We start from the raw sequence: 22,047 nt of genomic DNA on the forward strand, positions 1-22,047 counted from the left end.
AAAATTCAACACTATAGATCATAATATTCTTGTAGATCGCTTACAAAATTACACAGGTGTGCAGGGACAGGCATTAAAATGGTTTAGATACTACCTGTCTGATCAAAACCAGATGAAATATCTAAATTGTCCAGATTAACTGAGTGTGTCAAAGATATAAAAGATTGGATGACTGATAATTACTAAATCCAGATAAGACAGAGATACTACTTATTGGTCCAAAAACCAGTACACAAAACCTCTTAAAATTCAGCTTGCATTTAGAAGGATGTACAGAAAGATTATTCCACCTTTGAAATATTGCCAAGCTTAGGAACATTTTATCTGTAGCTGATGCAGAAAAGCTAGTTCATGTATTCCTGACCTCCAGACTGGACTATTGTAATACATTACTAGGTGGTTGTCCTGCATCTTCAATAAACAAGCTACAGTTAGTTCAGCTGCCAGAGTTCTTACCAGATCAAGAAAATATGATAATATAACCCCAATATTATCATCCCATCACTGGCTACCTGATAAGTTTAGAATTGATTACAAACTGGCACTACTGACATACAAGAATAGTATTATGTAGGTCCCAGAATATCAGTCTACAATCAGAAGTCTACAAAAGGGGGTAGGGTGTTTTTGTATTTAGCTCTTAAACTTAGGAATAGTCTTCCTGACAGTGTTTGGGGCTCAGACACAGTCTCCCAGTTTAAAAGTAAATTTAAGACATATCTCTTTAGCCTGGCATACACATAATTCATCCCGTAACCTCATACTCCAGTACATCTGATTAAATGCACATTCATATCTTGTGCTGCTAATATTATGAACAGCAGCTACACTAATTCCTTTCCATCTGTTCCTCTTTATACCCATCCCGAGGCATCTGAAGCTGTGCCAGCTCCAGTAGACAGAGGCCAACCCTGCGAGGATCCTACTTCATGGACCAACTTCAGCTGGATTCTGCTTCATGAGGATTTGGGTATATCAAAGCAACGCTGCCAACCCTGTGTGGACATTGAGGACAACAACAACCTCCTAATTAATACATATTAACATTATACATATGCTGTATCTGCATCACACTATACACTGTACAAAACTGCAGAAAGGACTTTGTTCATATCACACTCTGTTTAGAATAATTTATAATCACACTCTCTGGTGTCGCCCAAATGAGGATGGGTTCCCTTTTAAGTCTGGTTCCTCTCAAGGTTTCTTCCTCATACCATCTAAGGGAGTTTTTCCATGCCACAGACACCACAGGCTTGCTCACTAGGGATGATTTTGTCTAACATCTAGGACTTTTTATGCTATGTTTTTTTGTTTCCTATGTTCTGTAAAGCTGCTTTGAGATGTTCATTGTTAAAAGCACTATACAAATAAAACTGAATTGAATTGGATTGAATTCCGTTGAATTAAAGACAATGTACATTGTGTGCAAAGTGCAGGCAGGGACTCTGGCAAGACTAGCTATGATAATATAACTACATGGAGAGCCAAAACACACAGATATGAGAGCTTCCTGGGACATACAGCTGCAACCACTCCCATTAACAAACCTGAGTGAATGCATGAGAGTGACCTCCAAATACCCTAGTTTAGTTTTAGTTCCTTTCAGGAAGGCTGTTCCATAACTGCAGGGCTTTGTATGACAAAGCTCTGCCCCTGCTGTAACTATTCTAGGTGTTAATAAAAAGAACTTGCACCTTTGTTTGAAGTAGGCATGGTGGATAAAACAAAACAAAACACAACAAACAACACAGAAACACATAAACTAATGATTTAATCTATATTTACACAATATATTAGGGTTTGAAATTTGATTTGTTATAGAAACTGAAATGATAAATAACAGCAATATTTACTGTAGGCACATTATCAGAAGGAGTGAAAAATGCTTTTCATGAATGAACATTGATTAATGCAGAGTCTGTTTGAAATATTTGCAGAGTTATAGTTAATTTAATGCATCTCCTGAACCACGGGTAAAACAGAGCATAAATAACTGGATTAATGGTGGAATTAAGATAAAGTATGATAATGACTTTCTGAATAGTTTCTGTCTGTAGTTCATTAAAATCACCCAATAAACTGTAAATAAAATATGGAAGTAAACACATCAGAAACACAGACACTAAAATGCCGAGGACTTTAGCTGCTTTTCTCTCAGATTTCATGGAGTGTGAGGTGATTTTCTGTGTTTTAGGCCGTGTGTGATTATTAAGATCTCTGATAGCAGTGGCATGTTTCTTAGCAATCACAAAAACCTGACTATACAATATGATTATGACAGAAAGTGGAAATATAAATGAAACTATTAGATCAATTACAGCCCAAACCTCATTCACAATGATTAAACATTCTCCAGGACACAATACAGAAATTGTAAAGTATCCATTGAAATACATGAATGATAAGATATAGATCCCCATCACACACCAGTCAAAAACAATTACAACACAAGTGATCCTCACAGAGACTCTGTTCATGTAGAGAAAGGGGTTTGAGAGAGCCAAATACCGATCCACAGCAATCAGAGTGATATTATAGACTGATATGATTATGAGGAAACTGCTAGTTGACCAAAAAATGGTGCAGAAATATCTCCCAAAAATCCAGCATGACTCGATTGTCCAGATTAACATCGACGGCATTACAAAAGCACCAACAAAGAAATCCGACACAGCCAGAGACAGCACAAGTGTGTTAGTTGGTGTGTGAAGCTGCTTGAAGTGAAGAACAGAGATGATGACCAGCAGATTTCCACACACTGTTAGCAGAACCACAGCAGCTGAACACACGTACAGTAAGATATAAACTGCAGGAGATACAGATCTCTCTGGACAGGAGAAATGCTCACAGCGATCAGACTGATTAAACTCTGTCAGGTTCATGATATAGCATTTGTAACAGAAAATGTAAAAAGTCATAATCAAATGACTTATGGCTCAGGAGCTCTGGTGCTTTTATAGTTGAGATATTAGTCACACCTCTCTAATTCGATTGACAGAATGATAGATATGATGTCAGAAATTTTTGTAACAATGGGCCTAAACTAAATATCTACAGAATGTTTCCTCCATCTCATGTGCTCTTGACTGGACTGATGGGACGAATGGAAGTTTGATTTTTGATCAAGTACATGGAGAATGGAACATCAAAACCAACAATGTATGTTGAAACTAATGGACCTTAGTCAATCATATAGTAAACGTTATTTTAAATTGAATTATATTTGTTTGGAATGTCACCCAAAATGGGTCCAAAGGGTCTTTCCTGCAGTCAATAAGGATGTTCATCTCACATTACTCATTATTAAACCTGTATAAACCACAGAGCATATGAAGAAACAGATTAACAATGTAATTTAGATAAAGTGTGATAAATATGTAAGTTATAATTTTTCTTGTGCAAAGGTGAAAAATAGTGTTGTGTCTGTAATTATTATACACGAATACTTTCAAAAATATAACATCTTGTTAAGGGATGGAGTAAACTAGGTCACTCACTTCACTGAGATTAAACAATTAGCATTCAAATTAATCAAGCTGGTTTAACCACATTTTTACAATTTAATGTTTTTTGGCAGAGGACTTAATTTACTTTATTTTATTTACTTTATTTTCTTTTATCTCACATTTCAAGTGTGAAGTATTTTGTGTTTTAGGCAGTGTGTGTCATGCATAGGGGAATTGTTTAAGCTGACTTAATAGGCTACTGCGCACGTATGATGTGAATAACACACACACACACACACACACACACACTTCCGTTTGTACCCCTGCATGTTTTCTTTAATGAAGTGTTGTGCATTATTTAGTGAAATGCCTGGCGATTTGTGTTATGTGTTATGGCAAAGTTCACCCCGCCTGAGCATTTTGTCTTTTCCAAGCCCGAAGCGTGGCCGGACTGGAAGGAGAGATTTGCTAGGTATCGGGTTGCATCACTGCTTACGGAGGAGGATGAAGTAGTACAGGTAAATGCCCTGATTTATTCGATAGAAGCAGAGGCCGAGCACAGATAGTGACAAATACTCATTGGTAATGGCCAAATTTGATGAGCATTTCATCCCAAAACACAACGTTATCTATAAACTCGCTAAATTCCACTCACAGCGAAAGTGTAGAAGCATTCGAAAGCCAGTTTCATTCAAAATCGACTCAGGCGCTGACACCTCAGTGATGTCTGAAGCTACCTATGAAACCCTACATAATAAGCCAAAACTTAGTCCAGTGAAAAACGCTCTTCAAAGTTCAGATGGCATCACTGCCACAAAAGGGGAGTTTTTAAGAAAAATGAAAGCCCATATCAATGGTTAACTAAGAAATTGCTGCTTTCCTGTTGTAGTAGTCAAAACCAGTGTAGAAAAACTCCTAAGCCGAACAGTGGCAACCAAACTAGGTTTAATTAAGCGCATCGATGAAGTCAGCATGTTTAGTGGCTTGGGCACATTAAAAGGAGATCCAGTGAAGATTACCTTGAAAGACGGTGCACAACCATACAGCATAGCTGCACCTCAATGAGTTCCCATTCCCCTACTCCCTAAAGTAGAAGAGGAGCTAAAAAGGATGGAGTCAATGGGCATAACAGAGAAAGTAACAGACCCAACTGAATGGTGTGCACCCATGGTTACAGTAGTAAAGAAAAATGGAAAAATACGAATCTGTGTGGACTTGAAAAGACTTAATGAGAATGTGAAACGTGAGAAGTTCATCTTACCTACATTGGACAATATATACTCCCCAAGCTAGCCAACAGTACAGTGTTTTCCAGTTTAGATGCAGAAAGTGGGTTCTGGAAAATCCCTCTAGAGGAAAATAGTGCACTCCTGACCACATCACACCACTAGGTAGATACTGTTTTAAATTGCTACCGTTCAGCATCACGTCAGCACCTGAGCTGTTGCATGGACATGATGGGACAGTTGTGTACATGGACAATATTTTAGTTTTCGGAGAAACACAGGAAATACATGATGAGAGACTTAAAAGGGTCATGGAGACCATTCATGCCTCTGGCTTGAGGCTCAATAAGGACAAATGTCAGCTTAGTCAGACAGAAATGAACTTCCTAGGACAGGTAGTGACCAAGAATGGCATTGCTCCAAGCCCAGAGAGGGTCAATGCTATTACAGCTATGGATCCACCCCAAAACATCAGTGAGTTGAGATGGCTACTGGGGATGGTTAACTACATCGGGCGTTATCTACCAAATCTCTCCACTGTGTTGCAGCCCCTCAATGAACTACTCAAGTCTGATAGTGACTGGAGTTGGGGACCATCGCAAAAACAAGCTTTTACAAAAGTGAAGCAGTTAATCTTGTCAGCTCCTGTCTTCGAGTTTTTCGTCCCTGCAAAACCAACTGTCGTTAGTGCAGACACTAGCAGTAATGGGCTTGGAGCGGTGCTCATGCAGAAACATGACGGAAGGTTGAAACCTGTGGAATTCTGCTCACGCACACTGACTGACACTGAAAAAAAATATGCCCAGATAAAAAAAAAGTGCCTTGCCGGAGTGTGGGCCTCCGAGCGTTTCTACCAGTACCTCTGTGGCTTAGAGAAATACAAGCTGCTACCACAAGCCATTAGTAAACCTTATCAATTAAAAAGACCTCGACACCACACCCAAACGTTGTCAGCGGCTGCTCATTAGGTTAATGAAGATCAATCCAGTCGCTGAATATGTCCCCAGAAAACACCTAGTAGTCGTGGATGCCCTGTCTAGGCAGCCCATGGTGGACATTCCACCAGGTGACCTAGAAGCAGAGGTCAATGCATACATGGATTTGGTGGAGGATGACCTGAGGGTAAGAAAGGCGATCATTGAACAGTTTAGAGACAAGACTGGCATGGATGGTGAACTCCAGTGCGTCCTCAGATACATCCGCAATGGCTGGCCGGAACATTTAAAGAGTGTAGCAGAGCAAGCGAGCATGTACTTCAGAGAGTGAGGCTCACTTAGTGAAACTAATGGACTAATGGACATTGAGGTAAACAGATTGTGATTCCTGAAAGTATGAAAAAAGACATGCTCCAGAAGATTCACTAGGGCCACCAAGGCCTTACCAAGTGCAGAGAGCGTTATAGTGATACTGTGTGGTGGCCTGGCATCGCTAGCGATTTGAAAATGCTTGTATTGTCATGCAAACACTGCAATATACACAGTAGTGAAAGTGTGGAGGCATTCGAAAACTGTAAACTGTAATTTTGGAGCACAGAAAAAAGAACAGATGTGTGACCGCATAGTGATCGGAATTCGTGATAAGCAAGTGTCACAAAAACTGCAACTGAAAAGTGACGTAACATTGCACACTGCTATTGAAAGAGCCAGACACTGTGAATGAATAAAATCTCAGAACACAGAATCTCGAGCAAAGAGCACAGAGCATGTGGATAGATGGATGTGGATAAATCAGCAAGAAAGAATGAACACAAAAGAGCTGGAAACTTAGCAAAAATGCACAAAAAGGGAACATACATAAGATGTGGACAAAATCATGATGATAGAGAATGATGTCCTACAGAAAAAATGCAGGAAGTGTAATAAATTTGGACACTTTGCAGCAGTGTGTCACTCAAAACCAGCAGTAAAGGAGATAACTGAGCCTGATGAAGAAGAATGCATGTTCTTAGGATCAGTTCAACAAAAAAAAAAGCACGGTTGCATTGTTGGCAGAGGATGAGCCACCATAGTGCACCACTCTAACCTTAGCACATACGCCAGTTTCATTAAAATCGACTCAGGCGCTGACACCTCAGTGATGTCCATTGGCACTGACTATTTTTCAAGATGGCTTGAAATCCTAGGACTGCCAAAGGCAAACTCCCAAACAGTCATACAGAGGCTGAAAAGCATCTTCACACGTTTTGGAATACCTGAGGAGTTAATGACCAATAATAGACCTCAATTTACAGCTGAACAGTTCAGAAGCTTTGTGACAATGATTTCCAACATGTCACTTCAAGTCCCCATTTCCTACAATCTAATGGCATGGCAGAGCGAGCCAGAAATACTGCTAAATTCGACCCTATGAAACCAATTGTCGTTACTGCAGACACTAGCAGTAATGGGCTTCAAATGGCACTTCCATTTGTAGCCCTGCATGTCTTCTTTAATAAAGTGTTGTGCATTGTTTAGCGAAATGCCTGCCAATTTGTGTTATTAATCTAAGCGGCAAATGCCACAGTGTGTAAATAAAAACAACATGCTACTGCTAACAATGGGCTTAACAATTACAAACACTTAATGTTTGAACCTGCAATAGTCACCCACCATATTTCTAGAAGCATTAACTAGGAACCTTGAGTGTTTCTGCCTCAAACAAGGAAGTGTATTGATTAGTTATGTTGATGTTTGATCATTCAATGAAAGCCCTAGAACGCACTAATGAGAGACTTAAACCTGTTGAATTAATCTTTAAATTTCGCATATTATCCTGTGCAAAGGAACATATAAACTTCGCATAACATGTTAAATGTTTTCTGCAGCAGCATAACTACAGTGAGCACTACCAGACATAACAGTAGAAAAGTACACGTTTCTCTTCACTGTTCTACTAAAGAGCATTTGCACATACTAGTGGCACCTTGACTAAGGCCTATAAACAGTAGTATATAAAAATACATAGGACAAATGGGTAAATATAAATGGAATGCATGCTCAGAATGGACATGCTGGATAGCAGAACATTGGTCAAGCTCTCAGGCATCATATGCAATCCCACTGATTTCATTGAACAATCAGTACACACAGGAAAACACGAGTTTTAGTTGAGCACAGCATTAACTAGGACAGCTGAGACACAAACATTGGCAGTACTTAATATTTTCACTGACTGAAGAAGGTGTGGTGAATCATAAAAGATCAAGAATTTGGTCAGATACTGCTGTGTATGACCATACAGCTTAACAAATAGCTCTGGCTATGTCAGCCTTTTATCATATACATACAAAAATACATTTCGTTCTTTTAAAAGTAAGCACATACTCAATTCATTTTAAGAAAGGAAAATGAGAAACCCAGTCACAAAAACCACTTAAAATGGCTGCCCCACCAGCCTATGTAAAGGAGCAGCCAACTTGATAAATCCCTCCACAAAATGCTAAAAATAGCTGGCAAAACCAAAAAAAGAATGTATTTAATGACTTTGGCAGGCCAACGACACTGAATCACTGCCTCAATCTTTAACTTCACCTAACCTCAGTGACTCCTTATGGTAAATGTCAGATATACACACTCCTCAGGGTTCCCAACAATCTGTGTTGGAAAATCAAGCCACTGGAAATACCCACACTGACCACACTGTGCCTCTACTCACCTACACCAATGCAAGTGAAACCATAAAGTTCTCATTTAGCTTTGAGGGTTTCTAGGGGTTCAAGAAACACTGAACCACAGTTTGCTTCTACAAACCTAAATTGTCCCACCCAGAAAATGCTTAATGCACCTTAATTCCATGCACACACAGAGAAGACTGAGCCCTTCTTTTGAAAAACAAAATTTGGTGCACCCAAGACCAGTGGGGCCTGAAACAGTGTGGGGGTCATGCTATCCAAAGAGATCCTGGTATCACTGTCCTAGTCCATTTATCTTCAGAACAGGACCTTAGATCTGTTTTCTCTGCCAGCCAACCCAAGACTGAATCCTAACACCAAAGGGCTAGGGTCCTCCCTAGGGCGGTTTCTCTGACCTCTTTCTCGACCGCCTCTGGCTTTTCGAGAGTCAGTAGGTTCTGCTCCCTCTCCCTTTTCCTGCACAAACCTGTCCTTCTGGTTAGCACCTACCAGCTCGCTACCACCTTCTTGGGGGAAGTTTGGGATTCCACCACAGTGCAGCCATGGCTTCCATCCTATCAGCTAGCCCAAAGCCTCTCTGTCACCAAGATGCAGAGAAGGATCAGCCTCATTGTGACAATAACATTATCCCATTGGGCATGCTTCACATGAGGCCGCTCCAGCTTCCAGCTTTGGGGTGCATGCTTTCATCCCCGCAGGCATCCATTTAGGGTCATAAGGGTTATGTACTGTGTGCTTTGTACCATTTTTAAGTAGAAAAGACCTCGGTTCCTGCCCATGGATCCCATTCTAGGGGCATGTCATCATTGCAAGACTCTTTTGACAGATGCTTCGCTTTTGGGCTGGAAGCAGTCTTGGACAGCTGCCCCACCCAGGGTCTTTGGGGGGGCTCATCTCTCATGGCACATAAATTGCCTTGAGATAAGGGCAGTGTTTCTAGCATTGAAACACTTTACCATACCATACATTAGTGCACACAGTCAGCACTATGGTAGTTTCCTATATCAATCATCAGGGCACTCTTTATGCCCTCTGTTCAGGTTTGCAGAGACCTGGAGCAGATTTTGCTTTGCGCCAAGACTAGGTTTCTTTTGCAGAAAGCAATTTTCATGCAGACTTCCTGTTGAGGTAGTTTTGCTCCCAGTAGACCTAGGCAGAGTGTGCCACAATATAGTCGACATTTTTCTTGTGGCTCTTCATTGGCTTTCTTGAATATGGTTTGCGGTCCTAGTCTACCTCCTAGATGGCACTCTTTCTGAGATTCCCATCTTGAAAGATCTCCTCTTTCAGGTGCAGGGGGCAATCCTACACCCCAGCCCGAGATGTGAAAGATCTGGGTGTGACCCCTGAGGGGAACCAGTTCCTAGAGGCAGACCTCTCATCTGAGGTAGCGGAGACTGTGTTGAACGCTAGGGCTTTCTCTACTAGAATGCTGTACACTCTGAAGTGGAGGTTTTTCACCTCTGGTCAGGACCTAGTTCAGTGCCCAATCAGTACAGTGCTGGAGTTTCTGCAATGTTGGCTCTCTCTGGGTCTGTCCCCCTCTACTTTAAAAGTGTGCATGGCCAAAATTGCTGCAAACAAAGAAGCTGTACTCGGGGCCCCCTTGGGTAGGATGGGATTAAAAGTGTAAAAATTTGCCCCTGACATGTCCAAGGCTATTCTGCACCTCAGGGTGGGATACATCTGCCCAGGATGGCTGTTCATCCAGTCATCTTGCAGACCTTCTGTCCTCTGCCCCATGAGTCGAAAGAACAGGAGAGGCTGGAGACGCTTTGTCCAGAAAGGGCCCTGAGAACTTGTGTCCACCGCTCATGCTTGTCCCTGTTTGTCTGATTTGGGAGCATGGTACAAGGGCAATCTGGTCTCCAAGCATCACTTGACACACTGGGTACTAGCCATTACCCAGGCCTGTGAAGTGCATGTGACATATCTCCTGCTTTAATATTTATGTTGAGTACTGTAGCTGATTTGCTGTCTCCAAATGATTGCTACACTCTTGATCTGATTTGTGCTACGAGATCAGACACTGTGGATGTCAGAGTGATATTTCTTATCATATGCTTATTAAATTATTAAAGATTCTTACTTTCCTCCATGATCATCATGTTCTTCAGTGTTGTTGCATCCATTTAGGAATAAATTTTGACAGATCTTTCCTGAAATCCCCTCCATTTCCCACCTTTAAACACAACTCAAATAATTAGCTTTTGTTAATTATTTTGTCAAATGTGTTGGTCTTTGGCTCATTGCATTTTAATTTGTAGTATTCTATATATATTTCCATTATAATAGGTATATGCATTTTAATTATTTAATTAGTACATTTTACTTTAAGCTTTTTTAGTCTTCACCAGTCAGGCATAACATAATGACCACTGACAGGAGAAGTGAATCTCCTCATCATGGCACCTGTTAGTGGGTGGGATATATTAAGTAAATATAATAGGTAAGTATAAAACAGGCAAGTGTAAAGATTTGAGCGAGTTTGACAAAAGGCCAAATAGTGATGGCTAGACCACTGGATCAGAGCGTCTCCAAAACTGCAGCTCTTGTGGGGTGTTCCCGGTGTGCAGTGGTCAGTATCTATCAAAAGTGGTCCAAGGAAGAAACAGTGGTGAACCGGTGACAGGGTCATAGATGGCCAAGGCTCACTGATGCATGTGGGGAGTGAAGGCTGGCCCATGTGATCCGATCCAACAGAGCTAGTTTTGTTTAAATTGCTGAAGAAGTGAAAGCTGGCATCACAGTTTGATGTGTTTTGGCAGCAAAAGGGGGACAAACACAACATTCTGCATATCGGTCATAATGTTATGCCTGATCAGTGCATTTCCCACTATTTATATAATAGTTACATTTTATTGCACTGTATAAATATACAAGTAAAATTAAAAACAATTATTGCTATAGTATGTGTACAGTATAAATTATATATTTGATCTCTTTTTGGAAAAATTTAAATTATATATAACAGAAATATTTAGGCACATTAGCTACATCAGCAAGGGCAATGATGATGTGACCGTCTTCAAGACAATTACAAGCTCCAGCCAGAAGCCATGGATGACCACAAAGGTGCATGAGCTGCTGAAGTCTAGAGACTCCATCTTTAGAGCAGGGGACAAATTGTCCCGAGCCATCAAAGTGGCAAAGCGGACACACACCCAGAGAATCCATGGCCACTTTCAGGACAGCGGAGACCCCCTGGAATCTGGAATCTGATAAAATGCTTCAAAAGGCTTGTCATGAGGCACAAAATGACCCAGCTATCACCCTCACTAGACCCCATACAGTTTGCGTATTGTTTAAACCACTTCATGAAAGATGTCATCACCACAACCCTTCATCTGGCCCTCACCCACCTGGACAATAAAGACTTATACGTACAAATGCTGTTCATAGACTCCAGTTCAGCATTGAATACAATCATCCCTCAGCACCTGATTGAGAAGCTGAGCCTGCTGGGCCTGAACACTGTAAGAAATTACAAAGTCTGAAGAACACAAAGTACTTTTTTTACTGCTAAGCTGCAATAAACTTCTTCATTAAAATCTTTGATGCCCTCATCCATTTGTTTTTCTTATAACACCTGCCTCTGCAACTGGATCCTGGGCTTCCTGACTGGAAGACCTCAGTCAGTCCAGATTGGGAACAGCTTCTCCAGCACCACCACACTGAGCACTGGCACCCCTCAGGGTGCTCATCTCACTGCTGTTTACTCTGCTGACTCACGACTGTCAAACCACATCATCAAGTTTGTCAATGACACGACCTTGGTGGGTCTCATAAGCAAGAAAAACAAGTCAGCTTACAAAGAAGAGGTGTAAAGCCAACAACCTGTCTCTGAACACTGACTAAACTAAGGTTGGGATGTTCCTGATCTGCAGTGGTCAGTATCTATTAACTTAGGAGTCTGCAGGTGTTTTGGGGCCCTGAAGAAGTTCTGACATGTCCTGACATTTGTGTATTTTTCAGTTATTTATAAACATATAAATGGCTAAAGTCTGATTACACTGTATTCAGCACAAACTGGGCTACAATAATATGTGAGCAGCATGTATGTACAAGTTTGTATGTTGGAGAAAATAACAGTTATGTGTGATTACTGAAAACAACAAAAAAATAAGTCACTGAAATAAGACCACAAAACACATTCATAATATTTGTGTACAAGACTTTTGTGACCTGGATCTTGTAGCCTGGAGTTTTTACTTCGAAATGATGTGACAATCATCCTGCTCACTTATTCACAGAAAACAATACATTCATTTAAATTTTCTAAGACACTTTTTGTTTAGAAGACAAAGAAGAGAAGACAAAGACCCGCATAATGAGCTGCATAATTACCCCTTTCAGTCAGGTATGAGACTGAGGAAAGTGCTACAAGAAAATAATTTGAGGGCGAAAACATATATTTCTTTGTTTGTAGTTAATTTAGAATAACTCAAGATTCACTTGCAAGATTCCCAGGAACAGTTCAAGATAAATAAAAAGTGTAAAAACAGACACTGTGATGCAAACAAAAACAGTGTAGGGTAAAGCCTGACATGAAATAATTGACAGAAAATTCTATTTTTTTGGAAATTGAAGTGTTTACTGGGCCTTTAAACAAAATCCAAAATTTTTTTTGATAAACAATTACAAATATTTGTGGTGAACCGGCGACAGGGTCATGGGTGGCCAAGGCTCAGTGATGCATATGGGGAGCGAAGGCTGGCCCGTGTGAACCGTTCCAACAGACAAGCTACTGTTGCACCGGGTGCAAGTGCGTCACTTACCTGGGGAACACATGGCACCAGGATGCACTATGGGAAGAATGCCTGGTGGGGAAAGTAAAGTCACTGGTGCAAGTCAGAATTAGCAGTGTATTAGTGAGCGCTTATTAGCAGCATAGTGGTGCACACTTCCAGGTCGGGATTAGTGTTTCTGGGTAAGCGGCCATTTTATGCACTTCTCCATTGTAAAAAGTGCTTCTAGTTCTGATCCTGTTTGTTCTCGTTTTTTGCCTGTTATCTGAAATTCTGTTCGCATGGTTAGTGACCATTAGACTGTATTTGACTACTCTTATGCGTGTTCCCTTGGATTTGACACTTTTGGATTATTTCTGTTGTTTCATGGAGTGGACTGTATGTTGTGTATGTTCTCTATGTTTTCTGCTTCCTCACAATGTGGTAATTTTGAGTCTGTGATTACTGCCACCTTATCACTGACTTTATCTGCTAGATTTTATTCGTACTACAGTGAACATGATTTTACTGAACTTTTATTAAAACCATTGAAACTAGAACTCTATCTGATGTCTCGCATTTGGGTCCAACCCTGCCATATTGACATCTTCCCATGTGCTAACAAACTGATGTTTTAGGCCATGTGTGAATAAAAAAAATCATGCCACAGCTATCAAAGTGTTAATAATTACAAAAACTTGATGAAACTGAGCCTAAATGAAATTCTCAAAGAATGAGTTTAGCATGGGAGGGATAAAGGGAACAACACCTTATCTGATGCCTCCACAGGATATAACGCTTCTTGTCTTGAGGTCTTCAGGGGCATGGGATTTTGTACAAGATCTAAGGCTAGTGAATGATTGTGCTTTTATCCATACCCATGTAGTGCTTAACATAAGTAATATATTAACTCGACTACCTTAAATTGGGTCTGATTTTCAGTCAGTGATCTATCTATGGCCTTTTTTCCTGTAAACCCTATTTGACAATATTGATTTGCCTCTAACCTTCTGTGGGAAGTGATGGACCACAAGGCTATGTAAAATCACCCACCATCCTTTCATAAGCATTAACTAGAACGTTTGAGTGTTTCTGCCCCAAACCTGGAAGTGTATTGATTAGTTATGTTGACCTCTGATCATTCAATAAAGAACCTGTGATAAAGACACACTGTATTTACTATGATATCCTCAGCAGATTATTGGCCACAAGGTGGCGCCAAATAAATTTCACTTAGTTTCTCAGGTGTTGAAATACTGTACTTTGGCCATATTCTTTCTCCTATAGTAAGTGTTTAGCCTTAGATCAAATTGCAACAAATTTTTAATTTTAAGTTGTAAAGATGAAGCAACAGATGATGACTCTTTTGAGCATGGCTGGCTATACTGCCACATGTGAATAGCTGAATATGCTAAAATTATTCAACCATTGTCAGATTTAGCTCATGGACTATTCTGTCAGAGTCAATATCAATCAGCACTGGTGCACCACAAGGGAGCATGCGCTATCCTATACTATCATCATTATATCCTTCTCAATCCCATTAACTGCTAGAGCAAGGACACTGGGATAAAAATTTCTAATGACCATCCATTTGTGTGACCACCTGTTTGAGAAGTTACAAACAGATAGTCGCTACTGAACCAAGAGAACTCATTTCCACAACAGCTTCTTCCCATGTGCTATCAATCTCATCATTCAGGACCTGTGTTTTTTTATGGGTTCTTGAGTCATTCTTACTTAAATTGTGCATTTCATCACCTAATGAATTAATAATATATTTATGATATACAACATTAATATCTGAACTACTATATATATTATTCTTTTGCACTTGTACTGTCTGATTACTCTGTGTATCAATTATCATGCTTTCATTCCTAGAGTCAGTGACTCTTACAGGTTCAACACACTGGCTGGTGAACAATCCCCAATGCAAATGTTTATATTCCTGCGAATATTTAAATGTCCACCTTGAGACGATGGTTATTTATATTCTTTTTTTCATAGTTCATGTCACATGCGCATAGGACATATTAATGATTAAATTTAGGCCAAACTGATATTACAAAACATGTTAAATATTTGCTGCAGCAGCATCGCTACAAAGAGAACAATCATCTTTTATTTTCTGAGTGAAAATCTGTTGGTCTTTGGCTCACTGCATGATTAAATGTAGTATTTATGATTCTACCCTCATAATACTGCTCTGGAAAAATAAGAGACCTCTGCAAAATAATGAGTTTCTTCTGTTTTTTCCTCCAGGTTCATGTATTGGTGAACAGTTTGGTTTGATTTTTTGTGAACTGCTGATAATATTTCTCCTAAATTCAAAACATAACTATAGTTATTTAGAGTGTATATTTAAAGGAAATGACATGACATCAAAATAACCCAAGATCATGCAGTATTTGCAGAGCTTTAATAACTCAAATAAAACAAAATGCAAATAATTTGTAAACAAATTGTGTTAATGCTTTGGCTAAATATCATTAAGAAATCAGTATTTGGTGGAATAACCCCGATCTGCATGAGTTTTGGCTCCATGATCTCCACCAGTTTCTCACACTGCTGTTGGGGAACTTTATATCACTCTTTTTGCAAAAAAGCAAACAGCTTAGTTTTACTTGATGGTTTGTGATCATCCATCTTCCTCTTGATGACATTCCAGAGGTTTTCAATAGGGTTCAAATTTGGAGATTGGGCAGTGGGCTCTTATTTTTTTCCAGAGCTGTATATATCTGTATTTTTAATGATTTAATTCATATTTAAAGTAGCAAATATAATCCCCACCTTCCACAGATAATACAGTAGATTACACATTATGTTGGGGTTTGAAATTTGATTTGTTATAGAAGCTGAAATTATATTTAATATAACGTCAGTATTTAGGCACATTGTCAGAAGGAGTGAAAAAGCCTTTTCATGAAAGAACTTTGATTAATGCAGAGTCTGTTTGAAATATTTGCAGAGTTATGATTAATTTAATGCACCTCTTGAACCATGTGTAAAACAGAGCATAAATAACTGGATTAATGGTAGAATTAAGACAAAATATAAGCAAAACTTTCTTAACTGTATCTGCCTGCACTTCAAAAACATTTCCTAATAAACTGTAAATATAATATGGAAGTAAACACATCAGAAACACAGACACTAAAATGCCGAGGACTTTAGCTGCTTTTCTCTCAGATTTCATGGAGTGTGAGGTGATTTTCTGTGTTTTAGGCCGTGTGTGATTATTAAGCTCTCTGATAGCAGTGGCATGTTTCTTAGCAATCACAAAAACTCGAGTATACAATATGATTATGACAGAAAGTGGAAATATAAATGTTACAACAAGATCAATTACAGTCCAAAACTCATTCAGAATATAAAAACATTCTCCAGGACAAAATACAGAAACTGTGAAGTGTCCATTAAAATACATGAGTGTTAACATATAGACCCACACCACACACCAGTCCAAAATAATTACAACACGAGTGATCCTCACAGAGACTCTGTTCATGTAGAGAAAGGGGTTTGAGAGAGCCAAATACCGATCCACAGCAATCAGAGTGATATTATGGATGGTTAAACACGTGAGGACACCACCAATCAACAAAAAACTTATGCAGAAACCTCTCCCAATAATCCAGCATGTCTCAATCATCCAAATTAATATCAACGGCATCACAAAAGCACCAACAAGGAAATCCGTCACAGCCAGAGAGAGCACCAGCATGTTGGTTGGTGTGTGAAGCTGCTTGAAGTGAAGAACAGAGATGATGACCAGCAGATTTCCACACACTGTTAGCAGAACCACAGCAGCTGAACACACGTACAGTAAGATATAAACTGCAGGAGATACAGATCTCTCTGGACAGGAGAAATGCTCACAGCGGTCAGACTGATTAAACTCTGTCAGGTTCATGAATACAGCATTTGTAACAGAAAATATGAAAAAAATCCTAATCAAATCACTTATGGCTCAAGAAGCTCTGGTAGTTTTATAGTTGAGAAATTAGTCACGCCTCCCTAATTTGAGTGACAGTAGATATGATGTCATGGATTGTTGTAACAAAGGGCCTAAACTAAATATCTTCACAATATTTCCTCCATCTCATGTGCTCTTGACTGGACTGATGGGAATAATGGGAGTTTGATTTTTGATCAAGTACATGGAGAATGGAAAATCAAAACCAACAATGTATGTTGAAACTAGTGAACCTTATATAGTAAATGATATTTTAAATTTAATTATATTTATTTGGAATGTCACCCAAAATGGTCAAAAACAGATTTAACTGTTAGGGTCTGCCCTGCAGTCAGTAAGGATGTCCATCGCACATTACCTATTTTTCTAAACCACAGAGCATGAAGAAACAGATTAACAATGTAATTTAGATAAAGTGATGAATAGTTAAAAGTTATATTTTTCTTGTGCAGAGGTGTACAGAAGGAAGTAAGCATACCACAAACACAGACACTAAAATGCAGAGGACTTTAGCTGCTTTTCTCTCAGATTTCATGGAGTGTGAGGTGATTTTCTGTGTTTTAGGTCGTGTGTGATTATTAAGCTCTCTGATAGCAGTGGCATGTTTCTTAGCAATCACAAAAACTCGAGTATATAATATGATTATGACAGAAAGTGGAAATATAAATGAAAATACAAGATCAATTACAACCAATTTAGTAAATATTAATTATATATATTTCTCTAACATCTTCCTGCAGTCAGTAAGGCTGTCCAGCTCACATTACATATTATTCTAAACCACCACTAAAACAGAACTTAAGGAAACAGGCACTGGTTTTCAAAAGATGAGAGTACAATATGGAGATCAGTCCTTTAGTACTAAAATTGAGAGTAAGGCAGGAGGGAGATCAGGAAAGGAAGGAAAATTATCTTAAACAAAGTGACGAATCTGAAGATATTTAAAGAGGTGCTTACTTGGGAAGTCATAGGTTCTGCAAGGTTCTTCAAAACATTTAAATAAACCATTGGTATACAGGTCTTTGAAGTGTGTCAAACCACTGACTGCCCACTGTCCGAATTACGAGTCCGATGTAGATGGAAGAAATAAATGATTCTTACAAATATGGCCCAGAATTGATGCTGATGTCAACTTATAGTGGTATCAAAACTGGCTAAAGATCCTAAGAGTAAAAAGCACTATGGGATTGGATGTTAAATGAGAGGCTTTGAAGGGTAAAGAAGAGTATACTAAAGCTAATTGTCATTTTGACCGAATATATTCTTCCAGCTAAAGTGAGAGGAAGACTTCAAGCAAGCATTCACTTTTATGAGGATTTAATTTATAACCCAAAAAAGTTCCAAACTGATCCAACAGTGATATAATAGCAGGGCAGCTAGTTATGGGATCACCAACGTAAAGCAAAAGGTCATCCGCATACAAAGACAAACAATGTTCGACATCCCCCCTTTTAGTGGTTGAATTCAGTGCCACCAATAAAGGTTCAATTGCAATTGCAAGAGAAGTGGGGATAGTGGGCATCCTTGATGAGTACCTCTTGTTAGTGGGGGATATCACAGCTATGATGATGACACCCAACTTATCTTCTCCTTCCCTCCCTCAGATACCACAACTTCTGCCCGGATCTCAGCATGTCTGGCGGACATTTCATCTTGGATGACAGCTCATCAGCTGAAACTTAATCCCAGCAAAACTGAACTGCTGGTCATCTCAGGTGATTCATCCCCAGACAAAGATCTTGCATTGTCTCTGGACAACTCAATGATCTCCCCTTCAGCCACTGCTCGCAACCTTGGGGTAACCATGGACAATCAACTGTCCTTTTCCTCCCATGTTGCCAATGTGACACGCTCACGTCGGTTTCTTCTGTACAACATCAGAAGGATCCGACCATTTCTATCCACACAGGCTACTCAGGTGCTTGTTCAGTCTCTGGTCATTTTGAGACTGGACTACTGCAACTCTTTACTGGCAGGTCTTCCTCTGAATGCAACTCGTCCACTGCAAATGATTCAAAATGCAGCTGCACGGCTTGTATTCAACCTGCCCAAGTTCTCCCACACCACGCCACTGCTGCATTTCCTCCACTTGCTTCCGGTAGCTGCACGCATCAGATTCAAAGCACTGACCCTTGCCTACAAAGCCAAGAATGGACCAGCACCATCTTACCTCAAAGATCTTATTACTCCTCGCACTGCACCTCGCTCCATCCGATCCACTAGCACTGCCCGACTGGTCCCACCATCTCTCAGGGTAAAAGGTAGGTATTCATCTAGACTCTTCTCTGTTCTGGCACCGAGGTGGTGGAATGAACTTCCCCTAGATGACCATACAGCAGAGTCTCTGACTGTCTTCAAACATCCTCTTAAGACCTACCTTTTCCTGAGGCACTTAAACTAGCTCTTATCTTTCCCTGTTTATGTATTGTTATATGGTTTATAAAATAAAATAAAATAAAAAAAATAATCAAATTCCAATTTTAGGCGAATGGTATCTTAAGTCTGTAATCTATCGAACCAGTGTTAATGTTTTCAATGATAGTGACTTAAAGCACTTTTGTATGTCGCCCTGGATAAGAGCATCTGCCAAATGCCAAAAATGAAAATGTAAATGTAAATGGGAAGTAATCAGACCAAGATTAATTGGTTTGAATGGATGCCAAAGGTGAGTGGTAGAGAAGTTTAACCCAGGATTCAAACGTCTTGCCATAACCAAATTTTTCCAAAATTGCAAACAGATATGGCCATTCAATTCGATCGAAAGCCTTCTCTGCATCCAAAGATACAATTATCTCAGGACTTGGGGAAGGATCAGGCGAGTACATTATGTTGGCTAGTCTACGTATATTAGAAAAATAGTGACGATTCTTAATTAATCCTGTTTGATCATCTGAAATTTCCTTGTCTGAAAGCACCTTATATATAAGTATTTATAAGAGAAATAGGACGGTATGATAAACATTGAGTAGGGTCCTTGTTTTTTTGAAGATGCCTGTGAGAAAGTTGGTGGCAAGGATCTTGAACACTTCAAGCAGAATTGGCACACGTTTCTTCCTTAAATTTCTTATAAAATTCAACCGGGTAGCCATCAGGGTCTGGAGATCTACCACTTTTCATTACCATGATGGCCCTACTGATCTCTCCCTGTTTGAGATCTTGCTCTAAATCCTCCACCTCCTCAGATTGTAAGGTTGGAGTATCTAGGTTGTCTAAGAAATGTTTCATGTGTGTTGTATCTGAAGGGAATTCTGAAGTGTATAGCTCAGAATAAAATGTGGTGAAAATATTGTTAATTTCTTTTGGTTTACTTGTTAAAGTTAGTTTGGAGTCTTTATTTGAGGAATAAGATGAGAGGCAGCTTAATGTTTCAGCTGATGAGCCAGAAGTCGGCAAGATTTGTCCCCGTACTCATAGAAAAAACTGCGTGTCCTAAATATTAATTGTTCTGCATATGTTGTGATTAAGAGGTTATATTTAGTCTGTAATTCAACCCTGTTGGTGTTTGAGAGTATATTCTGTCTAGAATAGCTAGAATAAACGAAAAGTCGGTTTAAGCATTTTTTAAGGATTTTTGTTACAGTAAGTAAGCATGCTGGTAATGAAGGAGGCAGAGGCGGAGCCAGTTGCATGCATTGCAAGAGGTTTCCTCATTCAGCACTGGAGCCCTGCAAGGCTGCGTTCTTAGTCATCTTCTGTACTCCCTATACCTTTATGACTGTATGGCCACACAGCTCCAATGACGTCATCAAATTTGATGATGACACAACAGTGGTATGCTTGATCACTGACAACAATGAGACAACCTACAGAGAAGACATGTGCACTTTGATACACTGGTGTCAAGAGAACAATCTCTCTCTCAACATCAAAAAGACAAAAGAGCTAATTGTGGACTTCAGGAGACTGGAAAGACAGCACATCCCCATCACAATTAACGGAATGTCAGAGGAACCAGTCAATAGTATAAAGTTCCTTGGTATACACATCACTAAAGACCTTGGTATACACATCACCTCACACGGACTGTTCACACAGACACAGTGGTGAAGAGGTCTCACCAGTACCTCTTCTTCTTCTGAGCCTGAGGAAGTTTGGTACAAACCACAACATTCTCAGGTCATTCTACACCTGCACTGTGGAGAGCATCCTGACTGGTTGTATTACCTCCTGGTACAGCAACAGCACAGTTCGTAATCACAGAGCATTGGACGTTGAAAGATCTTCCAGTGATGATCGCAGTGATAGTGATGATGAATGGCTGCCAGAAAAGGAGGGTTTAGTGAATGCTAGTGATAGTTACAGTGTATCTGAGGATGCTGAAGGAGCTGGACATGTGCTGACTGACAGCACTCAAAGACAGTACAAATCTTGGAATATCTGGAAAGCTGAAGAGAGCTAGTTTGATAGAGATCTACCCCCTTTTTAGGAGAGTGGAAAGTGAATGTTGAGAGAACAGAACCAGTAGATTTCTTTATCTATTGTTCTCTGGAGCACTTCAAAGGCAACCAATACTATAATCCTGCATGCACACAAAATACCAAGTAAATCTGTATTCAATGTCTTGTGGCTTTGTGCCTTAGGTGCTTTGCCAACTTTCATTATATGTAGATTGGATAAACCGAAATAAGAGTCACTTTCAGTGATACCATATTGCTTAGTTTATTTTAAAAATACATAACCTGGTGTAGTTCCCTTTCAAAGGAACTCAATACTTTGTCATGGATGACTCTGTGGGAATGCCAATACCCATACCTCCACATGATGGACGATGTCTGTCCCAGAGGTTGTAAGAGATTGCCCTTGTTCCTGCTACTAAAGCAGACAAACATGGAGGAGGACTTACGCCACAGAGAGGTCCCAGGCAGGGACGCGTGGTCTGTAGTATGGCATCAGCCGCCTGGCACTGTGCAGAAAATGCGAAACCAGAGGGTGCCTACCCAAGGAGGCCCAGAGGACAAGTTTGTGGTTTTCAGCAATGGCACTTTTAAAGTAGAAGGGGACAGGCCCTGATAAAGGTGAGACTGCAGAAATTCAGTACTGTACTGACCAGACAGTG

At 39.8% G+C, this 22,047-nt stretch overlaps 2 protein-coding genes across 2 annotated transcripts; both read right to left on the bottom strand.

Annotated features, from left to right (window-relative positions):
• Positions 1–1,892: 1,892 nt before the first annotated feature.
• LOC131354991 (trace amine-associated receptor 13c-like) lies at positions 1,893–2,885 on the bottom strand. The gene has a single exon (XM_058393141.1). The coding sequence runs from the start codon at positions 2,883–2,885 to the stop codon at positions 1,893–1,895; it is 993 nt and encodes a 330-aa protein (XP_058249124.1).
• A 13,050-nt stretch (positions 2,886–15,935) lies between these two features.
• LOC131355002 (trace amine-associated receptor 13c-like) lies at positions 15,936–16,928 on the bottom strand. Its single transcript, XM_058393163.1, has one exon. It carries the CDS (start codon positions 16,926–16,928, stop codon positions 15,936–15,938), a length of 993 nt encoding a protein of 330 aa, XP_058249146.1.
• Between the last annotated feature and the right edge of the window lie 5,119 nt (positions 16,929–22,047).

This window comes from Hemibagrus wyckioides, linkage group LG06 (assembly GCF_019097595.1).
Source record: "Hemibagrus wyckioides isolate EC202008001 linkage group LG06, SWU_Hwy_1.0, whole genome shotgun sequence".
NCBI classification, from domain to species: Eukaryota; Metazoa; Chordata; class Actinopteri; order Siluriformes; family Bagridae; genus Hemibagrus; species Hemibagrus wyckioides.